At 40.0% G+C, this 24,100-nt stretch overlaps 1 protein-coding gene across 1 annotated transcript; it reads right to left on the bottom strand.

Moving 5' to 3' along the window:
* Window positions 1–397: 397 nt before the first annotated feature.
* On the bottom strand, window positions 398–23,875 carry LOC139469786 (uncharacterized). Its single transcript, XM_071252083.1, has 11 exons — window positions 23,746–23,875; window positions 18,271–18,365; window positions 17,086–17,195; window positions 15,144–15,266; window positions 13,985–14,219; window positions 13,361–13,520; window positions 12,490–12,677; window positions 11,185–11,370; window positions 7,877–7,958; window positions 7,114–7,163; window positions 398–5,459 (listed from the first exon to the last, which is right to left on the bottom strand). The coding sequence occupies exons 1-11, from the start codon at window positions 23,831–23,833 to the stop codon at window positions 5,355–5,357; spliced, it is 1,422 nt and encodes a 473-aa protein (XP_071108184.1). The 5' UTR covers window positions 23,834–23,875; the 3' UTR covers window positions 398–5,354.
* Between the last annotated feature and the right edge of the window lie 225 nt (window positions 23,876–24,100).

Genomic DNA, 24,100 nt, shown 5'->3' with positions numbered 1-24,100 from the left:
GGGCTGCTCAAGGCATACCAAAATATGCTAATGGCAAGTTGGCTACGGATCGGATAATCCTAATTCAGCTGCATTGTCTGATGGATCTGAGAAGGATGCTGCCATCAGATTTCCTCAGCATACTGTGCACCAAGCTACCATCACAAATCTGTGAGAGTGTCTCTGTAATAAGGGGACTGTTTTGGCTCTCGAGCTATTAGAAATGTGCACAAAGACTAGAAATTTGGACAGCTATAACTTTGCATATACCGTATTCGACGTAATAATGCTTACATAGTGAAGTAGAACTGAGAATTAAATGCCATCTGAAAAATTAACTACTCAAAGTTTGATAGAGATATTCTGAGTGTTCAGGTAAGGTCTGAATGTGACTCATAGACGGGTCAAGGGGGGGGGGGGGGGGCGATCCAGGGGATCCGGACCCCCCTTTTGAAAACCAAATGTAGTATGCTGTAGGCAGTAAAATTGACTGAGAGAGGATTTTGATATTTTGGACCCGTCCCTTTCAAAAATTCTGGATCTGCCCTTGAGATTGAATGCTTGGATATGGTATCATGCAAGCAGTATTCGATATTGTCAAGGAACTGAAGCACATAAGCTTCATTTTCAGTTATATTAACATAAGTACAAATCAATAGGTTATCGTTCAGTTTTATAACAACATAAAATATGTCACTATCCCTATCAAATGCTGAGCAGTATAGAATACCTTGAGATACATGAATGAAACCTGGCATGCTTCGTCTACAGTTGATGCGAAACATGATCAAGTGATACAGTGAGCAAATTGAAACACTCTCGACTCCATTGGTGGACTCCATAGTAAGACTCCATAGGTGTGATGCATGGATCAGTGAATTTACCTGGTGCTTCTTATAAACAAATCAATGACCCTGGGCGCCATTGTACAAAACAACCTTAGCACTACGACTATCGTAAGTCTAGGTTAAGGTATGGGAGTTACGATCCCCTTAGCGCTAAGATCGCTTGGTACAACGGCACCCTGTACAAAACAACCTTAGCACTACGACTATCGTAAGTCTATGTTAAGGTATGGGAGTTACGATTCCCTTAGCGCTAAGATTGCTTTGTACAACGGCACCCTGGGCCCACTTGCACAAAGCTATCTTAGCACTAAGATGATCGTAACTCCCCCATACTTTAACATAGGCTTATGATATTCTTAGTGCTAAGATCGCTTTGTACACCGGCACCCTGGGCCCACTTGCACAAAGCTATCTTAGCACTAAGATGATCGTAACTCCCCCATACTTAAACATAGGCTTGCGATATTCTTAGTGCTAAGATCGCTTTGTGCAAGTGGGCCCGGGTCCTACATGCCAACATTTGAGAAGGATCTGTCCCTGACATGACCACGGTGAGTAACCAGGTGATTGACATACATATACATATGGTGGACACAGAGATGAAATTACACATGTACAGCATAAACCAGTGAGTTTCCACAGCAGTTACCTATGTACTTTCTTCTAACACATTTCTTTAACATATTTCCCCAAATGGTAGTTCATTATTTGAACATTTGTCACATTAACATCATCAAAAGATGTGAGATGGTTACATTATAATATATCCTCATATCAGTATATAGCCATTTTCAAAACAAAAATTATCTGTATAAATAGGACATTACAGAATCTCGTAACCTTTCATCTAACCATTCACAGTTAGGGACAGGTCATTTATTAGAGGGCGAGGGGTCAGACGGAATCAGGGTAGGGTCACCCAAAATTATCAAAGTCATTAAGGGTCATGAAAAAATAAACATATTTGGGAAGGGTAATGTGAAAATGGACATTTTTTAATAAAACATACCGTATTCGACGTAATAAGCGCCCAGGGCGCTCTCAAAATTGGAATATTATTTTGGTGAAAAAAAAGTTGAGTTGAAAGATAAATTTCGTGGTTTATGCTGACAGCCTGAAATGTTTATGTACGACAGATATATATCCCGAATTTAATTGCCCATAATTAAGTATGCATATAACACATGAGTGCATATTATACACGAATAAATAAGTCTTGTGTACATTAATCAATCGGAAGGGGTGCTAATTGGGATTGTTCACTAGCCAATATATTAGCAAATATCGCCGTGGGCGTTTATTAGAGCGGGGCGCTTATTACGTCGAATACGGTTAATTGTTTTAGCAGTCTGTCCTTTCAGGGGGTTAAGAAAAGATATGAAAGGCATTAGGGATGGGTAATTATTGTCGGTAAATAAGCACATCAAAATCCTCAGACTCAATCCTGTAGAAACTGAGTGGTCCCTTAAATTGACATTTGGACCATGTTTGTTCTCTGCTGGCTGCTCAAGGTCAGCCTTTGCTTGGATGAAAAAAAGAATAAGTACCGTATTCGACGTAATAAGCACCTCGCTGTAATAATCGCCCACGGCGATATTTGTTAATATATTGGCTAGTGAACAATCCCACTTAGCACCCCTTCAGATTGATCAATGTACACAAGACATATTAAATCGTGTATGATATGCACTCGTGTGTTATATGCACCCTTAATTATGGGCAATTAAATTCTGGAAAATATATCTGTCCTGTATAATACGCAGAGACTTTTCTTTAGTATCATTTCAGGCTGTCCGCATAAACCATGAAATTTACGATCTTTCAACTCTTTATTTTTCTCACTAAAATCATTTTCGAATAAGAGCCCCCTATTTCTAATTTTGAGAGAGCCCTGGGCGCTTATTCCGTCGAATACGGCATGTTATACACAAGAGAATATGGTATTAGGGACATTGCAGTAATAAATTTGTCATTGATTTTAATTTTTATTTTATTACGAGAGGATAGGGGCATGCGTATATAATGTCTCCAAAACATAAAAGTAGTTGAATATGAAATGTATTTGTCAAAATGAACACAACCAGACTGATGTGGAAACTCACTTAGGCCAACTACTACACCTCATGAACAAGGAAACGTCCTACATCTTTGCCTTGACGACACATGTAGAAGGCGACTACATGAGCACACAAAACAGGTATCATACCGACATATCACAGACCTCATCTAAGATAGTACTGCTCATAAAATATAGGCCATATATATTTATATATATATTGCAATAAAAACATGTTCGATGTCTTTATGCTTCCCACATTTGAGCTAGAATTTCTTTGTCATGAATCCACCATGCTGGCAAATATAAGTGTATGTAAATAGATGATTAATAGTTGGAACTATTTTCACTAGGCGAGAGCTTATTGCAACACTGAAATGCACTCACTTGAACAATTGCAGTGTAATGAAGTGATGGTAGTTTTAGTGTAAATACACATACAGACATTCTATTTCAAGACAACAAAAGATGGGAAAATGAAACTAAATATTAACTTAAGGTAATTGTAATAATAGGTACGTATTTAGTTTATGCCATGGACAAATTCCCATTACGATCTCTGAAATATGCACTCATCATCTGAAGTACACAACTGAACATTTTCTAAGGACAACACCTTAAAGACTATTTCGGTCCTTAGCAAATGTTGAGTAGCTTAGTTCTTACAATTGACAATGTTTAAGAACGGAAGCATACATCTAAAGATCTTTGCCACCCAGACAATTTTGATTATGTTAGTAGCATATAACATGCATAAGGAGCCATTTGTTTAGGTATAACTGAAAATATTTGTGTCTTGGGTAACATGCCCTTGACAGACCTGTGAATCATACCACACAAAAACAATTAAAGAACACCTGATCTTTTTCATGACTACAGTTAATCTGTCATGGCTGGTGGGTATTGCGTAACACACCCTTCCAACTGTGGGTGTTCTTGATCTTGTTTGGAGTAGTATCATACTATGTTTGCAATGATAAACATATACTTGTGACAGTGCCAGATACAAATGTCATGTGGTTTTTGGCTTCGAGTCTCAACAGTTAAAACATCAACAAGAACAACACACTGTATGAGATTATATTCTCATCAATATCTACACAGGGTAATAGCTAAACGACTGCAGCTTGGGCATAACATCAAAGTGAAAATGAACATTCTTACATGCGTTGTTCGGCATAAATTATGTGTCAACACACACTTTTGTCATACTATGATGTCATTCTTCAGTGTTGTATGTAACACAAATAGACAGCTTTGTTTGAATAGAAAGTGTTGTTCGTCCATGCATATGAAGATAATATGAATATGTAAATAGAAAGCGTTGTTTGAATTGAAAATGTTGTTTGTCCAGCATACACGTTTTTACATGCGTTGTTCGTCATAAATTATGTGTCCATGAACACTATTTTCAAACATTTCTGTCATTCTTCAGTGTTGTCCGTAACACAAACAGAAAGTGTTGTTCATCCTGCATGCATATTAAGAGAACTGATCACCATGTCCTACATAGCTAAAATGTCCAGTGATGTTTGCAAAATGTTTGACTGAACATTATTGTTTGACAAACATGTTTGACTCGACAGAGTTCTTTGTTATACATTTTACACAACGGTTTTGTTAGTGAAACATGTTTGATGTGGTATTGTTATTTATCAAACATGTTTGACTGAACACATTGTTTGACAAACATGTTTGACTCGACAGAGTTCTTTGTTACACATTTTCCACAACGGTGTCATTTGTAAAACATGTTTGACTTGGCATTGTGATTTATCAAACATGTTTGACTGAACACCATTGTTTGACATACATGTTTGACTCAACATTTTCAGTGTTTAACCACTAGGCTACCCAACTGCCCCTGAAATGTTCAGCTCACACTGACTATAGAATGTATATCAGGAACATATTCCTTTTGACAAAATGTTTGAGTGAGTGAGTGAGTTGAACACGGCCTTGAATAGTATTTAAGCCGAACGTGTCACAGTTCAACGACATCGACTGTTGCAGAACCTTTGCGCACGGTTGTGATGTAGACAGACCAAAGGCCTGGGATTGAAACTATGACCAGCTATAAGATTTCGTGACCAGCTCACTAAGATGCTAGCTAAATCCAACATATTGGAGGGAAGGTTCTGGTTTAGAATAGTTCTGTATTACTGGAGGGAGAAGTCATGGTACAAGAGAGTCCCTACTTCAGAACAGAATTATCATATAACATCAAACATTTATCTTCAACCAGAACAATGTGCAGCTGAGGCAACTAGTCACTCAATGCTAAACTCAAACCTCACATTGTCATACAAGCAAACATATGTTTGTAGATTATACAGAGAAGGCTGAAGAGGAGTCTACGAGTCATATAACAGTCTTCAAGTGAGCTAAGTCTGTGAAGTGCTTCATGCTGGTACAAGGGGAGACCACTCTTCAGCCCTCGTCTATTCAGTAGGGACTAAAGTCCATTGGTTTCATGAGATGGCTTTTTTGATCTTGTCACACAGCTGCTTGGCTCTTTCGGAGAGCTTGGACAAGGCTGACCAGTCTGGACTCATCACGACCACTAGATCCTTTACCTGCAGACAATTATAATAATAATGATGATGATGATATTAATAATATTACTGTATTCGACGTAATAAGCACCCAGGGCACACTCAAAATTAGAAATTGGGGGCTCTTTTTAGAATAATATTTTGATGTAAAAACCCTAGTTGAAAGATCATACATTTTGTGACTTATGCTGACAGCCTGAAATGTTTATACACGACGGATATATTTTTCCATCCTGCCCATAATTAAGGGTGCATATAACACACGAGTGCGTATTATACACGAATATATAAATCTTGTGTACATTGTTCAATTGGAAGGGGGGCTAAGTGGGATTGTTCACTAGTCAATATATTAGCAAATATTGCCGTGGGCGCTTATTAGAGTGGAGGGTGCTTATTACCTCAAATACGGTAATGATAAAAACAAAACCTTATAACAAATAATAAAATAAGTGACGAATCCATCCACTGATGCATGCTCACAGTGCTACATATATCACCTCAGGATAATAACGAATAAATAAACAAACAAATGAAAAAAATAATAATGGACATTTGTAATGTGTCAAATGCCCTCAGTGACCACACGGATTATTGATCACAGCAATACATTATTATTACCCCCAGGAAATGAATCAGTGTGCACTCAAACTTCAGCTCAGCTCCCTGTAGAGTACACAACTCAAGCTGCCAATGAGATGCTTAGTGAGTTTGGTTTTACACCGCATTTAGCAATATTCCAGCAATATCACGGCGGGGGACACCAGAAATGGGCTTCACACATTGTACCCATGTCGGGAACCCGAGTCTTCGGCGTGACTACCTGACCGCCCCGCAATGCTTAGTCGAAGGTTTACAATCATATTACCATCATATCCTACTGGGTACTCATTCACCTGTGTGTGGACAGAGGCATATTTGGAAAAAAGTCACTTGCCGAAAGAGACACCATATGTAACATGTGTTTCAGTGTCCTAGAATTCAGTAGAAGCTCTCAGGAGTCAAGCTTGCCTAACACTGTCCCCCATCCACAAATGACAAAACATTGTAGAGCTAGTGTACAATACACACACATTCTAATTAGTTAGAATATTAAAATCAATAAATGGACATTAGTTTGTTGTTCTGCATTTTTGACATGCAAGGTAAACTTTAATCTTAGAAACACCAAACAGTCAGTTGCAGTTTGTAACCACCTAATCCAAGTCATCATTTGGGTACAGGCGACATATTCTGACCCACAATCACTTGGGAGAAATGGAGTTTGTTACTATTGGGCTTAAAACAGAATGAGTGAGGGAGTCTGGCTGACTGCTGCCTGATCAATATTTTAATCATATCACAGTGTGTCAGCTGGATGTAGGAGAACAGCCCGAATTGAGGCAGGTCTCAGATATTGTAACTTGCCAGTAACTTATGCAAACCAACAAGAGTGCACGGGTTTGGTGCTGACAACCCAACAAACATAAAATATGGCAAATCTGGCATTCAAACCCAACATCATATCTTTCTGGTGGACCTTGGTGATGCAATTCTCTAGAAATTTGATAACTTAAAGACAACAATATACCTGAACTTGCAGGCAACATTAGTGATAGATTTCAGTGTTATTATTTGTATATACAATAATCACATCAAATCAACCTTACCTGCTTCAAACTAAACTGAAACTCACCTCTGGATTAATTTGCATAAATCTCACAAGGCTTGACAGGGCATAGAGAGCTGGAAATGAAAGATAAAAACAATGACCTGGAAATAGGCAATAGCCTGGTGGTTTATTCATGAAGCTGTCTTTGCCGAGACAAATCTGAGCTACTTACAACTAAATTAATGACTGCCATAACAGTTATTCTTGAACCTGACTTAAACCTATCGCAACTATATCTTACTTACTTAAGGACATGTAAAAAGTTATTCGACACTATGCCATTTGATTAAATATTTGTAAAGATACTGATATTACTCAACATAGAAAATGTTTATTTGTGCATATCATATGAACATCTAAAAATTAATATGGCAAAACAAATCTTGAAGATTGAGTTGGGTTTAATGCTGCTTTTAACAGTATTCCAGTCATGGTGTGCCAGCTTAATGTGGGAGGAAAGCTCAAAGTGATGCAGGTCTCAGACGTTTACCACTTCAGTGAAACCCATGGGCACGGGTATGGTGCTGACAAACCTAGAAACATAATCAGGGCACACCGAGATTTGAACCCACTATCATAGGTTTCTGGCGTGCCCAAGGGATGCAAATCTGCACAGGGCAATATCACGGAGGGGGACACCAGAACTAGCTTTCACACATTGTATGCAGGTCAGGAATCGATCCCAGGTCTTCGGTGTGATGAGCGAATGCTTTCACCACAAGGCTTCCCGACCGCCCCTAAACTTGCAGATAGGATATATCATTGCCTAGTGACACAGCGACTGTACCTCCATTCTCTGACATGTCCTGATTGAGAGACTGTAGTACAGCGCTGGCAACTTCCACTGTAACCTCTGTATCATCCTCCACCTGCAAACACCAACACATGGAGCTCTGGGTTACTACAAGCTGTAACATTACTATTAGGACTCAGGGATACTACAGACTGTAACATTACTATTAGGGCTCAGGGTTACTAGAGATTGTAACATTACTATTAGGGATCAGGGTTACTACAAGCTGTAACATTACTATTAGGGCTTAGGGATACTACAGACTGTAACATTACTATTAGGGCTCAGGGTTACTACAGATTGTAACATTACTATTAGGGCTCAGGGTTACTACAAGCTGTAACATTACTATTAGGGCTTAGGGATACTACAGACTGTAACATTACTATTAGGGCTCAGGGATACTACAGACTGTAACAATACTATTAGGGCTTAGGGATACTACAGATTGTAACATTACTATTGGGCTTAGGGATACTACAGATTGTAACATTACTATTAGGGCTCAGGGATACTACAGATTGTAACATTACTATTGGGCTTAGGGATACTACAGATTGTAACATTACTATTAGGGCTCAGGGATACTACAGACTGTAACATTACTATTAGGGCTCAGGGATACTACAGACTGTAACATTACTATTAGGGCTCAGGGATACTACAGATTGTAACATTACTATTGGGCTTAGGGATACTACAGACTGTAACATTACTATTAGGGCTCAGGGATACTACAGACTGTAACAATACTATTAGGGCTTAGGGATACTACAGACTGTAACATTACTATTAGGGCTTAGGGATACTACAGATTGTAATATTACTATTGGGCTTAGGGATACTACAGATTGTAACATTACTATTAGGGCTCAGGGATACTACAGATTGTAACATTACTATTGGGCTTAGGGATACTACAGATTGTAACATTACTATTAGGGCTCAGGGATACTACAGACTGTAACATTACTATTAGGGCTCAGGGATACTACAGATTGTAACATTACTATTAGGGCTCAGGGTTACTACAAGCTGTAACATTACTATTAGGGCTTAGGGATACTACAGACTGTAACATTACTATTAGGGCTCAGGGATACTACAGACTGTAACATTACTATTAGGGCTCAGGGATACTACAGACTGTAACAATACTATTAGGGCTTAGGGATACTACAGACTGTAACATTACTATTAGGGCTTAGGGATACTACAGATTGTAACATTACTATTGGGCTTAGGGATACTACTGATTGTAACATTACTATTAGGGCTCAGGGATACTACAGATTGTAACATTACTATTGGGCTTAGGGATACTACAGATTGTAACATTACTATTAGGGCTCAGGGATACTACAGACTGTAACATTACTATTAGGGCTCAGGGATACTACAGACTGTAACATTACTATTAGGGCTCAGGGATACTACAGACTGTAACATTACTATTGGGCTTAGGGATACTACAGACTGTAACATTACTATTAGGGCTCAAGAATACTACAGACTGTAACATTACTGTCAGGGCTCAGGGTTACTATAGATTGTTACATTACTGTCAGGGCTCAGGGATACTACAGACTGTAACATTACTGTCAGGGCTCAGGGTTACTACAGATTGTTACATTACTGTCAGGGCTCAGGGATACTACAGACTGTAACATTACTGTCAGGGCTCAGGGTTACTATAGATTGTTAAATTACTGTCAGGGCTCAGAAATACTACAGATTGTAACATTACTGTCAGGGCTCAGGGATACAACAAATTATAACATTAGCCAGGGCTCAGGGTTACTACAGATTGTAAAATTATTGTCAGGGCTCAGGGATACTACAGATTGTAACATTACTGTCAGGGCTCAGGGATACTACAGATTGTAACATTACTGTCAGGGCTCAGGGATACTACAGATTGTAACATTACTGTCAGGGCTTGGGGTTACTACAGATTGTTACATTACTCTCAGGGCTCAGGAATATTACAGATTATAACATTACTGTCAGGGCTCAGGGATACTACAGATTGTTACATTACTGTCAGGGCTCAGGGATACTACAGACTGTAACATAACTGTTATGGCTCAGGGTTACTACAGATTGTAACATTGCTGTCAGGTCCCAGGGTTACTACAGACTGTAACATAACAGTTAGGGCTCAGGGATACTACAGATTATAACATTACTGTCAGGGCTTAGGGTTACTACAGACTGTAACATTACTGTCAGGGCTCAGGGATACTACAGACTGTAACATTACTGTCAGGGCTCAGGGGATACTACAGCTTGTAACATTATAGTCGGGGCTCAGATACTACAGATTGTAACATTACTGTCTGGGCTCAGGGATACTACAGATTGTGACATTATAGTCGGGGCTAAGAGATACTACAGATTGTAACATTATAGTCGGGGCTAAGGGATACTACAGATTGTAACATAGTCGGGGCTAAGGGATACTACAGATTGTAACATAGTCGGGGCTAAGGGATACTACAGATTGTAACATAGTCGGGGCTAAGGGATACTACAGATTGTAACATTATAGTCGGGGCTAAGGGATACTACAGATTGTAACATTATAGTGGGGGCTAAGGGATACTACAGATTGTAACATAGTCGGGGCTAAGGGATACTACAGATTGTAACATAGTCGGGGCTAAGGGATACTACAGATTGTAACATTATAGTCGGGGCTAAGGGATACTACAGATTGTAACATAGTCGGGGCTAAGGGATACTACAGATTGTAACATAGTCAGGGCTAAGGGATACTACAGATTGTAACATAGTCGGGGCTAAGGGATACTACAGATTGTAACATTATAGTCGGGGCTAAGGGATACTACAGATTGTAACATAGTCGGGGCTAAGGGATACTACAGATTGTAAGGTTATAGTCAGGGTTAAGGGATACTACAGATTGTAACATTATAGTCGGGGCTAAGGGATACTACAGACTGTAACATTATAGTTTGGGCTAAGGGCTCCCACAGGGAAGCTGTATTGTAACATTACACCCATCACACTCATAAATTCAAGCCCTTTTCAAATCTGAACGTATAAAAGCCATGACAAATTTGTGTCACAGTTTTACATTAAAGTACAATGAGAGGCCCAGTGACTTGGATGAATGCATGTCATCATACTTTGAAGTCCTGGGTCGATGCTCACAGTATCAATCACTGGTTTGTCATGACTCTGTTATTTACAGGCTGCCGTCACATAACACAAATATTGCTGAGCGTGGCATTTAACAACAGACATCACAACAAATCCTTGTACGATGGCGAACCCACCTCGTTCAGACTGATGTTGAGAGCCAGGGCGGAGGCAGCCTCCAGCAGGTCCTTGTCGTGGTGGTCGGTGAGGCAGGTGATGCAGATGTGCTGGGACTTCTTGAGTACACAGACACCATCAGTGTTGGGGACTCGCACCTTCTCCATCGTGGCAATACCATTCTCCACCGTCTGCATGTTGGCCAGCTGACCACAGACACAAGGAATCAGTCATCATACTTCAATACTACCGTATTCGACGTAATAAGCGCCCCACTCTAATAAGCGCCCACGGCAATATTTGCTTATATAATGGCAAGTGAACAATCCCAGTTAGCACCCCTTCAGATTGATCAATGTACACAAGACTTATTCATTCGTGTATAATACGCACTTGTGTGTTATATGCACCCTTAATTATGGGCAATTAAATTCTGGAAAAATATATCTGTCGCATATAAACAGTCAGGCCGTCAGCATAAACCACGAAATTTATCTTTCAACTGTTTTTTCCACCCAAAAAATATTCTAATAAGAGCCCTCTATTTCTAATTTTGAGAGCGCCCTGGGCGCTTATTACGTCGAATACTGTAACTTTGAGGTGAATTTGTAACCACTTCCTAGAAATATCTTAAAAAATGGGTTCAATCTTTTGGAGACTTAAATGTTTAGTTGATGTTTGAATGCAGAAGTTAGGCTCTGAATGAAATATTGCAAAAACCTTACCGGTACTTAAGAAATTTGATAAACATGTACTTTGACGATGATTTTCAACATTTGGCCAGGTTGTTGAAATGAGCATGAATAAACAGAACTACCCACTTCCCTGTATGGTCTGGTCGTTGAACTGACTGAGGATGTAAAGATCTGCCCACTTACCTGTCTGGTCAGGGCACCGTTCCACAAAGCGATTTTAGCGCTATGATTGTCGTAGGCCAGTGTTAAAGTATGGGAGTTACGACCACCTTAGCGCTAAGATGGCTTTGTGGAACAGGGCCCTGGTCGTTGAACTGACTGAGGATGTAAAGATCTGCCCACTTACCTGTCTGGTCTGGTCGTTGAACTAACTGAGAATGTAAAGATCTGCCCACTTACCATGTGTATAATGTGTGTCTGCACCTGTCTGGTCTGGTCGTTGAACTGACTGAGAATGTAAAGATCTGCCCACTTACCATGTGTACAATGTGTGTCTGCACCTGTCTGGTCTGGTCGTTGAACTGACTGAGAATGTAAAGATCTGCCCACTTACTATGTGTACAATGTGTGTCTGCACCTGTCTGGTCTGGTCGTTGAACTGACTGAGAATGTAAAGATCTGCCCACTTACCATGTGTACAATGTGTGTCTGCACCTGTCTGGTCTGGTCGTTGAACTGACTGAGGATGTAGCCCATCATATGGGCAGAGTCATGGCTGATCACTTGCAGGAAGTCAGGCTGGACCACCAGTAACTGTAGCATTTCACATATCTTCACTCTCAGCGTCTCCGATACTTCTCTGTTGCATAAAACTTTGGCTGAAATTAGGAGAAAAAATGATTAAACTGCAACTAAATATTCCTCACGAGTAAGAGAGTGTAATTTTGTTCTACGCTGCTTTGAAATGTATTTCAGTTACTTCAAGGCCTGTCAGCTTGATTTGGGAGAAACCCCTGATATGATGCAGGTCTTAGATGTTCATCTTCACTGAAAGTTATATTCCAATGGGTTACATCCAACAGTAGACTCATCATGTCAATACGCTTTAATACTAACAACACAACAAGGTGGCTCCTTCCCTTCGAGCATCCAGGACACACATGGGAACAGAACTGTCCAGGTTTGCTACCTACTGAGCAGCTGCATGTGGTTCCTGTGAACATTTTAAGAACTGTCTGGTATTGCTACCTACCTAGCATCTACACGATGTTCCTGTGAATTGTCTGGTCTTGCTACTTACCTAGCACCTTCAGGATGTTCCTGTGAACTGTCCAGTCTTGCTACATACCTAGCACCTGCAGGATGTTCCTGTGAACTGTCTGTCTTGCTGCATACCTAGCACCTGCAGGATGTTCCTGTGAACTGTCTGGTCTTGCTACTTACCTAGCACCTGCACTGTGTTCCTGTAAACATTTATAGAACCGTCCAGCCTTGCTACCTACCAAGCACCTGCAGGTGGTTCCTGGGAACATTTATAGAACCATCCAGCCTTGATACCTACCAAGCACCTGCAGGTGGTTCCTGCCGAGGGACCAGGAGCACTGACTCTGTTTGACGGCCAGGTATTCCAGCATCTCCTCCCACACCTGGAACTCCTGTTCCGACAGCCGGGACTGAAGCAGCCTCCGGATCTCCTCCCCCCGACACCTCTCCACCACGTTCTGAAACAACCAAGCAGTGATATCTGGAAGCTTTTGAGAGTCTTTTTCAAAGATTTGATTGTTTGATGCTTTATACTGCCGTCGGGAACAATTCAGCAACAACATGGAGGACTGTAAATAATCATGCCTGTGCCAGAATCAGTAGTGGCTGGCATTGTTCAGGTTCTAGTTATCTAAAGCAGATATGACAGCAGTTTTGGTATGTTAACAAAATGGCTTGAAGCAAAGTACACAAGGACTGTACAGGAGGTGCTAGAAATTTGTAGATGCGAGCAGGAGTTAATACACCCTGTGATCAAACCTGGCAAATAAGTATAAAGATTGAAATTAATCATCAATCATCCAATTAATCAATTAGTTTTAACTCTTTAAATAGTAGACCTTTTCTCAAATATTAATTGTACAAACTGAACGCGAGTCTGTTTACTCAAAATGGGTTTGTACATAACGGTCTGTTTACTCACAGTGGGTTTGTACATGACAGGATCTGTCATTTCCAGCTGGTCGGACTTGGATGCAGAGGGAGAGTCTTTGTTGCCGCTTCTCTGTCGTGTTCTGGTGGCTGTTCCTGTACCGAGTGTGTTCATGGCTCCGGCAGCAGCATTCTGGGTCAATGGCTCTGTGGGGAAGAGGGGGTGACCTCCGTCTGGTTGAACACTCATGGAATCTATCAGGGGTTTGATCATAGCACCAAATGGTCTGCAAATAAACAATCATGATCAGACTATTAGTCCATGTTCAGTCAGGGTGAACCTGGTAAATGCGGCTTTGGGGTTGGGGTGGGGATGGTGTGAATTTCAAATTGGAATATGATTAGAGCCCCTTATATTATAAAAGAAGTGCAATCTCACCTCCAGATAGACATAGACATATGTAGTTATGTATATTCCTGGTAATTGTGTAAAAAAAACACAACAGTACACCAGTACACATAATGTGAAAAACCGCGTTTGTATTTGAGGTGAGGTGAAATGGATTTGTTTGGTTTGTTTGTTGTTTAACGTCTCACTCAGCAATATTCCAGCTATATGACGGCGGTCTGTAAATAATCAAGTCTGGACCAGACAATCAAGTGATTAATATCATGAGCATTGATCCACGCAATTGGGATTGATGACATGCATCAACCAAGTCAGCGAGCCTGACCACCCGATCCCGTTAGTCGCCTTTTACGACAAGCATAGTCAACTTTTACGGCAAGTATGGGTTGCTGAAATGGGGTTTAACGCTGCATCCAAGATTGCTGCACTTCTATAGTGAAAACCAGATTCAAACCCCCTTGATCAAGTTTAGGTGTCATCATTAGTAAGAACATTCATGTGAAGCTTCAGCTCAATTGGTGACTTCATAGATTTACAGAAGTTGCTGCAGCCATATGCTGTACAAGCAGGCAATGACATCAGCTTATTTGACTTTCAGAGCTGCTATATCTTGTAAATAATATATATTCTCATTTTCTATAATAGTGAGGAAATACGTTTATATTTTTAGGTTTTCAAGAGTCAAACTTACAGCCTTGAAAGATGTAATTTTGATTCATGAACTAAGATAAGTAAAAAGATATCGAATTCAGTTCTATCCTTGTGAAGTTGGTGCATATTACTAAAGACTGCCGGTACTGACGTGCTGAGCACCTCGGCGGGGAGGTTGGTGATGTAGGCGGGGACATTCCTCCCTGTCAGGAACTGGGCAACCTCAGCACTGAAGTTGTTGCAGTTGTGTTCCAGCAGGTGGTACTTGCTGGCACTGGAAAACAACAACAATGGCACTGTGAGTGGGTGGGTGGGTGAGTGAGTGAGTGAGTGAGTGAGTGAGTGAGTGAGTGAGTGAGTGAGTGAGTGAGTGAGTGAGTGAGTGAGTGAGTGAGTGAGTGAGTGAGTGAGTGAGTGAGTGAGTGAGTGAGTGAGTGAGTGGGTGGGTGGGTGGGTGGGTGGGTGGGTGAGTGAGTGAGTGAGTGAGTGAGTGAGCGAGTTATTGGGGAAGGTGTACTGCCACTTTGACAGTGTTTCCGATTAACCAGTAACTGCCAGTAATTTACTGGTAAAATAGGCCATGTACCGGTAAAATTTAGCACTATCCTTCAAAAATATTGAATGTACTCTTTAAGCGTAAATTTATGACTGATCAGAAACACTTCTTTGAACAGTATCTCAGTAAGGATGTGGTCTGACAGACTAATGTCAGAACAGTCCAAAGTGATTCAGGTCATAGACCTTTACCACCATAGTGAAATCCAGGAGCATGATGGGAACAAACCAAGAATCACAGGATCATTGCATCCTGGCACTACAAAGAGAACTGCAGAGCCTCAGACAACACAATCCCCCCTTCCCCAAAACACTTGATCAAACTAATGGCTGTTGACCTTGCTGACTGTTTACTGAGGGAGCCCCACCTGAATGAGCTTGCTTGCTGTTTACTGAGGGAGACTCATCTGAATGAGCTTGCTGGCTGTTCACTGAGGGAGACTCATCTGAATGAGCTTGCTTGCTGTTCACTGAGGGAGACTCACCTGAATGTGCTTGCTGGCTGTTCACTGAGGGAGACTCACCTGAATGTGCTTACTGGCTGTTCACTGAGTTAGCCTCACCTGAATGTGCTTGCTGGCTGTTCACTGAGTTAGCCTCACCTGAATGAGCTTGCTGGCTGTTTACTGAGGGAGACTCATCTGAATGAACTTGCTGGCTGTTCATTGAGGGAGACTCACCTGAATGAGCTTGCTGGCTGTTCACTGAGGGAGACTCATCTGAATGAGCTTGCTGGCTGTTCACTGAGGGAGACTCATCTGAATGAGCTTGCTTGCTGTTCACTGAGGGAGACTCACCTGAATGTGCTTGCTGGTTGTTCACTGAGGGAGACTCACCTGAATGTGCTTACTGGCTGTTCACTGAGTTAGCCTCACCTGAATGTGCTTGCTGGCTGTTCACTGAGTTAGCCTCACCTGAATGAGCTTGCTGGCTGTTTACTGAGGGAGACTCATCTGAATGAACTTGCTGGCTGTTCATTGAGGGAGACTCACCTGAATGAGCTTGCTGGCTGTTCACTGAGGGAGACTCACCTGAATGAGCTTGCTGGCTGTTCACTGAGGGAGACTCACCTGAATGAGCTTGCTGGCTGTTTACTGAGGGAGACTCACCTGAATGTGCTTACTGGCTGTTCACTGAGTTAGCCTCACCTGAATGAGCTTGCTGGCTGTTCACTGAGGGAGACTCATCTGAATGAGCTTGCTGGCTGTTCACTGAGGGAGACTCACCTGAATGAGCTTGCTGGCTGTTCACTGAGGGAGACTCATCTGAATGAGCTTGCTTGCTGTTCACTTAGGGAGACTCATCTGAATGAGCTTGCTGGCTGTTCACTGAGGGATACTCACCTGAATGAGCTTGCTGGCTGTTCACTGAGGGAGACTCACCTGAATGTGCTTACTGGCTGTTCACTGAGTTAGCCTCACCTGAATGAGCTCTCTGGCTGTTCACTGAGGGAGACTCATCTGAATGAGCCTTCTGGCTGTTCACTGAGGGAGACTCACCTGAATGTGCTTACTGGCTGTTCACTGAGTTAGCCTCACCTGAATGAGCTTGCTGCTAGTTCACTGAGATAGTCCATGAACATATCTCGAGGTATCTGAGTCATTCCTAAGTCAACAATGGAATCTGGACGTCCAAGTACAGTCCCTCCCTGAAAGAAAATCTCAAAAGCTTACTCCAGAATCAAGAATGACAAAAGAGTGAACAATGTTCTATAAAACAGTTAGCAACATTCCAGCTAAATCACAGTTTCCTGTCAATACTGCAGGGTGGCATGACAGTACTTGACAGCATGTCAATGATCCATGACAAACAGAACAATGACACACCATCAGTCAGGTCACATATCATCCCATCCTCATTTTAATCGACTCTTATGACATGCTGGGGATATGCTCTGACCTAGAGTGAGTGAGTGAGTATGGTTTTACACCGCTTTTAGCAATATTCCAGCAATGTCACAGCGAGGGACACCGGAAAATGGGCTTCACACATTGTACCCATGATGGGAATCGAACCCGGGTCTTCGGCGTGAGGAGCCAACGCTTTAACCACTAGGCTACCCCACCGCCCTGCTCTGACCTGGAATCCCATCCTGTCAAGACTGACAAGTATTCCAAGCAACAACAGTTGACTTCAAAATTTGAAATAACATCTCTGGATTTAGTATTTAGTATCTCATATAATTATCAATAGTTGCCAGTTCTTTAGTAATAACAATCTACAAAGTGAACACACTTCATGGATAACAACTGCAATACAATGCAAGCGATGTTTCAGTATAGATCCTTATATCATTGTCATTCAATGATTCATCCCTGCTTGACAATGGGATAAGGATCTATACAGAAATGTTGCTATTATAGTATATTAAAGAAAGCGTGTCTGCTTTGTCATCCGTCAACTAGTAAGAAATGGCAATCAAACAATTTAACAACCTACATCTAGAGAAAAAAATGTACTGGCCTTTCTCCATGCCATTAATGCCATGCTTAATCTCAGTCCTAAGTCTGATATTATAGCCATGTATTTCTTGCACAGACAAAAAATACATTCTAAATTTTTGGCTCAAGAAATCAAAACATTAAGACATGTTGGCAGACATGAAGAACTTCATCTGCATTATCAGCCTTCATGATAAACACATGTATAGCTTCCAGCGTGTACAGGAAGTGTCATGTGTCATCTCCATCACTGGCTTATAGATCAGTGCTGACTGTACTTACTGGGGGACACGATTCTATACCACCAGTCCCACCGAAGAAGTATTCTTGGCCATACACAACAATCCCAGTGTGCCATACACCATCTATTTGTTTTCCTGAAAAGACAAGAACATAATATCCTTTGTATTCCCTAAATAGAATCACTTGGTGAAACTGATGAGTGAGTGAGTGAGTGAGTATGGTTTTACGCCACTTTTAGCAATATTCCAGCAATATCAAGGCGGGGGACACCAGAAATGGGCTTCCCACATTGTGCCCATGTCGGGAAACGAATCCAGGTCTTTGGCGTGACGAGCAAACGCTTTAACCACTAGGCTACCCGACTGCCCCAGAAACTGATGAGACTCTTGGTAATCAATCTATAAATTCAGGTTACACAAAGAATGAATGAGGGTAGGTGTGTTTAGTTTTAGCATGTTTACAGAAACCATGCTATAAAAATCATTATAAAGTGTCTAAAAAGTGAGTGTGAAATACTTCTTACCTAGAATATGAAAATGGCCAAACATGAAATAAAAAAATTGATTTAGCATCTTTAACATGTTCAATATAATGTTAGGCTTAAAAAAAAAAAAAATTGGTTCTCAGGCAATGGTTTTTGAAAATATAGAACCAAGACTTTAATTCTTTTAGCCATATAAGTTATTTTTTACACATTCACATATTATATTAACACATTCACATATTATTTCCTACTACAATTTGTAGTTTTGCATTTAAATGGATGTTATGACACACCCATGTGACATATATCAGTTATAGTAACAACATAAATGGTTCATATGTACATAATATTGCAAAACAGAAAACAAAACTAGCTATCATCACTGACGCATACATAGAGATTACTACACGAGTGTCTGTCAGATACCATTGATCTTACAACGAGTTGTTTCAAAACGTATCTAACGAGCGAAAGCGAGTTAGATACGCTTTGTAACAACGAATTGTAAGATCTATGGTATATGACAGGCACGAGTGCAGTAATCTGTTTCTTACACACCCTAAAATCGCACCTTTTTAGCATCGAACCGATGAATTTTGTCTATTCTCATGATTGCAGTAGCGCATTAATACATAACACCTCTGTCATAAGTGACGTCATCCTATATGCTGCTTACTACTCATAAATAATGTGACCCTACACAAAAAAGGTTTCCGTCATATCTGTGGATTATCAAGGCGATGATGAAAATGCATACTAGACAAAAACCAAGAACACGCTGGGTGCCAAGTTGAAAGTTTACACCTCAAAGAAATTACCAAATATGTACAACAATGTTTACTTCCGTATGACATCACTACCGGTGACCGACTTTTATAAAATGGCGTGTTCACTGACAACAGTACGCGGGATTTCCAGAGAAGGTTTTCGTTGATTGAGGGATCGTATACACATAAATGTGTCACGTAGGTAATCAGAAACATTCTGACAATCTGCGTACTGTTATTTGTTAACCATGTTTTCCAATATATCAAAGAGAATTAGTCAGAAATGCAGACAACTACCGTCATCGTTGTGTGTGATTTAGCGTCAGTCATGGCGTCACACAGGACGGAAACTTTTACGGCTTCTGTTGAATTTACCACATCATTGTATTGTATATATGTGTAATTCCATAATTAGTGCAACGATACTCTTCCCATGAATATTCTCAAACGCGTAACGGAGCCAATGTATGCAACAATTAGTCGACAGTACCTCTAAAAATGCTACACAGTGTAAAATCTGAATTTTGCTTTGTTTACATTTCAGCAAGTACAGTTTTCCGAGCACAGTTTTCGTGTCCATACCTAATTTATTTCGCATGATTTCATCTAGATAATTTGCATTGGTGACAAAGACCATTTATCCGTTGTTTCGAAAATGTATGAGGAATTCAGGGATGCATGTATAGCAGCTGAGTTTGAAATATGCCTGATCGAATAGGCGTCTCATAACCGGCATTTTGTAAACAACCCAATATGGCGGAACGTACACTTCGGCCTTCGTATATGCGTATTTTCCAAAACATTCTAAACGATTCTAGGCTTATCAGCGACGTTTCAGAATTGTCATTAGTGATGTGATACCCGTGATCACTAATATACTATTTTTCTACTTAAATTATTCGAGTTAATATCCGATATTTAGATTTCGAAACACACAGTAAATATTTATACAATGCCGTGATTTGGCGAGATTTACAATGTACCTAACTTTCAGTCACTTTCAGTAATTTTGAATTGCCTAAAATGACAGTAAATGATAAACAGAAGGGGGAATTCAAAACTGTAAAGATTCTGCGTGATGTATTGTGAATTTTATTCGATTTCGAAGTGACGGTTGCAGAGAAGGGACATATGTGTCGCTGTGGCATCCAGGGGGTTTACACTCTGAAAAAACGATAATGTTGCCATAACAACAGACAATGTAACTGATAATAATAACAAACAAACTCGCAGACGAAGACGAGTTTGTTTATTTTTATTATTAATTACACGGTCTTGCTGTTCAATACAGACGTAGGTGAACATTCGACTGAAGCACGAGCTACTTATGAAAGACTTACACCATCATCTGACCCCAGGTCATCACCATGGAGTAGCCAATCATGGGCCTGGAATTTGATCTCACACATATGTTTGATACCAGTTATCTCAAATGGGTTTCTCACCCACAGGTGTGTAAGAAAATGTTGTTTAATGTCATTTTAACCTAGATATCAGAAAGGATGAATGCTGCATACAGCTATGGAATGCCCGGAGAGCGGAACATCAGTGGTTAGACACAAAAAAACTTGATAAAATGGTAATTGTTGTTTCCCTGACTTGCGCTCGACATTGAGGTAATAAATATATAGTACAAGCGCACACACACACACACACACACACACACACACACACACACACACACACACACACACACACACACACACAAACAGACAGACAGACACATACATGCATCACATCACATCAGTGTAGAATGAAACCTTTGGAAGGCTTGCTTAGTTTTGTTTAGGAGTACCCACCTCATGTTAGCTTACGTTTTTGCAGTGCTACATGCTTTCAATGCCTGTCATAAGTTCGTGTTAAGTATTACGGTGTAAACAGACTGCATGAGCATATAGAGTTCCATATTTTGTTTCAGGCTCTTGTCAGTGATTCCGTAAATTCTGATTAAGAACCCCCTGAAAACACTTGACCTAACCCATGTCGCTTCACTCAATATATTGCTACCCAAGAGTTTGCGTTTTGTTTAGTCATTTTGAAATTAGAAGATAAACATACTGTGTTTTCAATGTAGAGCTAGGTTACCTACAGATTTAACCACACTAAATTTGACATTTGAAACCTGACGCTGCACATCCGGTCCAAATTCTATTTTGTTTGATTAAATCTAAAGATAACCGGGCTCTACATTTAAAACAGTATGTTTACTAGGGGTGAGTATTGGTCTGAAAATCACTATTGCGATAACTATTGATATTGCAAGCAACTATTGCGATAACTATTGATATTGCAAGCAACTATTGCAATAAATAATACAGATAGTTTTCAGTGTATCGTTTTAGATGGATTTTTGAGTTAAACTAAACCTTCGGACTGAAGTTTCCTTTGAATGTGATAACCATAACAACAAATAAAAAGTAAAGTTTGAGATATGACTGATTTGCTTTTTCTTTACCCTAATAATTTAAGAAAAAGAAACTTCCTCATTACCATGTGTAAATTACTACCATCTCATGATCAAAAGAAAAACAAATTTGAACAGCATTTGACTCAATCACATCATATGGTAAATACAATCGAAAACTATCAATATTCCTAACTGAAATCAACACAATTGATCGAAAACTGATTTAACAATCGATTTATTGACTTTAAGTGCTTAGCAATAGCAATATATCGATATTTCCATTTATTGTAACCCAGGGATTAGAGCACTGTTTCTATACAAAATGTTCACATATTGTATCTAATATTGTTTTGTATACATTACAAATGAATTTTTTCTGAAGAGTATTTTAAACCTCATACAGTGCAGTAAAACCACATTCTTACATCACTGACGCACCAGCTTCATCTACAGCTGTCATGGCATTTTACGCTTTAACTTACGCCATCCATGTCAACCCATTCTTAGTTCTGTATCATGTTACAGTGTTTGAAATTAAGTCTGACTGTAACAGAGTTATTGCCATAACAGTGATTTATCATTTATCAGTGTCTATACATCAAGTACATATACTGTATACATATATATAACCAATGAGATGGCTATGCTGTTTTTGTTTGTTGTTTAACGCTGCACTCAGCAATATTCCAGCTATATGACGATGGTCTGTAAATAATTGAATCTGGACCAGACAATCCACTGATTGACATCATGAGCATCGATCCCCGCAATTGGTATACGATGACATGAATCAACCAAGTCAGCGAGCCTGACCACCCAATCCCGTTAGTCGCGTCTAAGATGGCTATGCAGAGGTGATATGTACTTACCATGGATGACAATAAATGTGAGTTACAGAGAAATGCCAAATAATCAATATAACAATGCTAAGTTAAACAAAGCTATCTTCATTCCTTGCTTGTTTTTACCATATTTAATATGTAATATCACATATATTTACTCATATTTCTTTACCCATGGAGACATACTCAAACTTTCTTGAACATTCGCAAATCTTGTTGTTTTGCCATGTTCTGAAGCACAGACTTCACCCTAGTCAATAGACAGCACTCTAACACAAGATAAAATAAATTGTGCAAGCTCGGAGGAAATTAATGTCTTCAGATACAGCAAATTCTGAAATAGCAGCATTCATTCTTCAACACGCATCTGTGTCCAGTAAATCCATCAGTAAATTCATTTCTATGAGTTGGTGGCATACCCTGGGGTGTAACACATTTAAAACAGATTGCAAACTGTAGTGTGACACATGGTTTTCTCTCCAAAACATGCTAATTGACATAAATAAGCAGCCCAAAATTATCTGCAGAGTATAAATTGGATATGACCAATGGTGTCTACACTTGATAAGTATGTAACTTCATGAAGTATCTCATAGATCTGGGAAATCTAGTTAGGATCACTTATAATCCTTACAAGCTAGCCACAGATAAAAATCAATGAAATTTAAATTGAAATAATTGCAATTTAGTACCAGTGATAGTTGGCTTACCATAATATTATCATAAATCATAAATTGTCTAAATAATAGATTCGTGTCTATGAATAATAAAACATCAAATTATCATACCACACAAAACAGATTTACTCGAAATGCATCAGACTTAACTTCTGTATTACAAACAGTACGCAAATGATGGTGGCCACATCGTTCAAAGGGTAAATGTAATTAATTAAGTCGATGAATCAGCTGATCGAAAACCGGACTGTTGTGATTGAAATTTACAGCATGATGTCAGCGGCGTCATCCCTCCATGCCCAGACACTGTTTCATCCATATTGTTGGCGTGACTTACCTATGAACGCCTGTGATAGTGACCGCGCCATGCCCTTGGATATATCGTAGACATAACACTGAACCGGGTACCCTTCTTCCTCCGACATTTTGACAGCGTGAGTCTGCAGGTTGTGTGACAACTAACCGGTGTATCACGAAATTGACCCGCCATGAAATAACCGCGTCATTGGCGGAAACGGTGTATTGGTTAAATAGTTACCTTGGAAAATATCACCAATGTTTATTCTCGACAATCAATATATCAACATAAATAGTCCCTGAAATAAAGTTATGTATACGGTTTAAAAATAAAATAATTATGTAAAGAAACCTCAAGTCTTTAAATTTCTGTCTAGAGCTGAGAATGGGATAAG

This window comes from Haliotis cracherodii, unplaced genomic scaffold (assembly GCF_022045235.1).
Source record: "Haliotis cracherodii isolate W230 unplaced genomic scaffold, xgHalCrac1.p SCAF_2, whole genome shotgun sequence".
Taxonomy (NCBI): Eukaryota; Metazoa; Mollusca; class Gastropoda; order Lepetellida; family Haliotidae; genus Haliotis; species Haliotis cracherodii.
The sequence above is the reverse complement of the archived record's forward strand: the minus strand, read 5'-3'. Positions and strand labels throughout refer to the sequence as shown.

Excerpts from the sequence above, each read along its gene's own strand:
- LOC139469786 (XM_071252083.1), bottom strand. The coding sequence starts at position 23,833 with ATGTCGGAGGAAGAAGGGTACCCGGTTCAGTGTTATGTCTACGATATA. Across the intron at positions 14,220-15,143 it reads CCCGCCGAGGTGCTCAGCAC|ACCATTTGGTGCTATGATCA; the intron begins GTCAGTACCGGC and ends GTTTATTTGCAG. Across the intron at positions 7,959-11,184 it reads TCAACATCAGTCTGAACGAG|GTGGAGGATGATACAGAGGT; the intron begins GTGGGTTCGCCA and ends TGGTGTTTGCAG.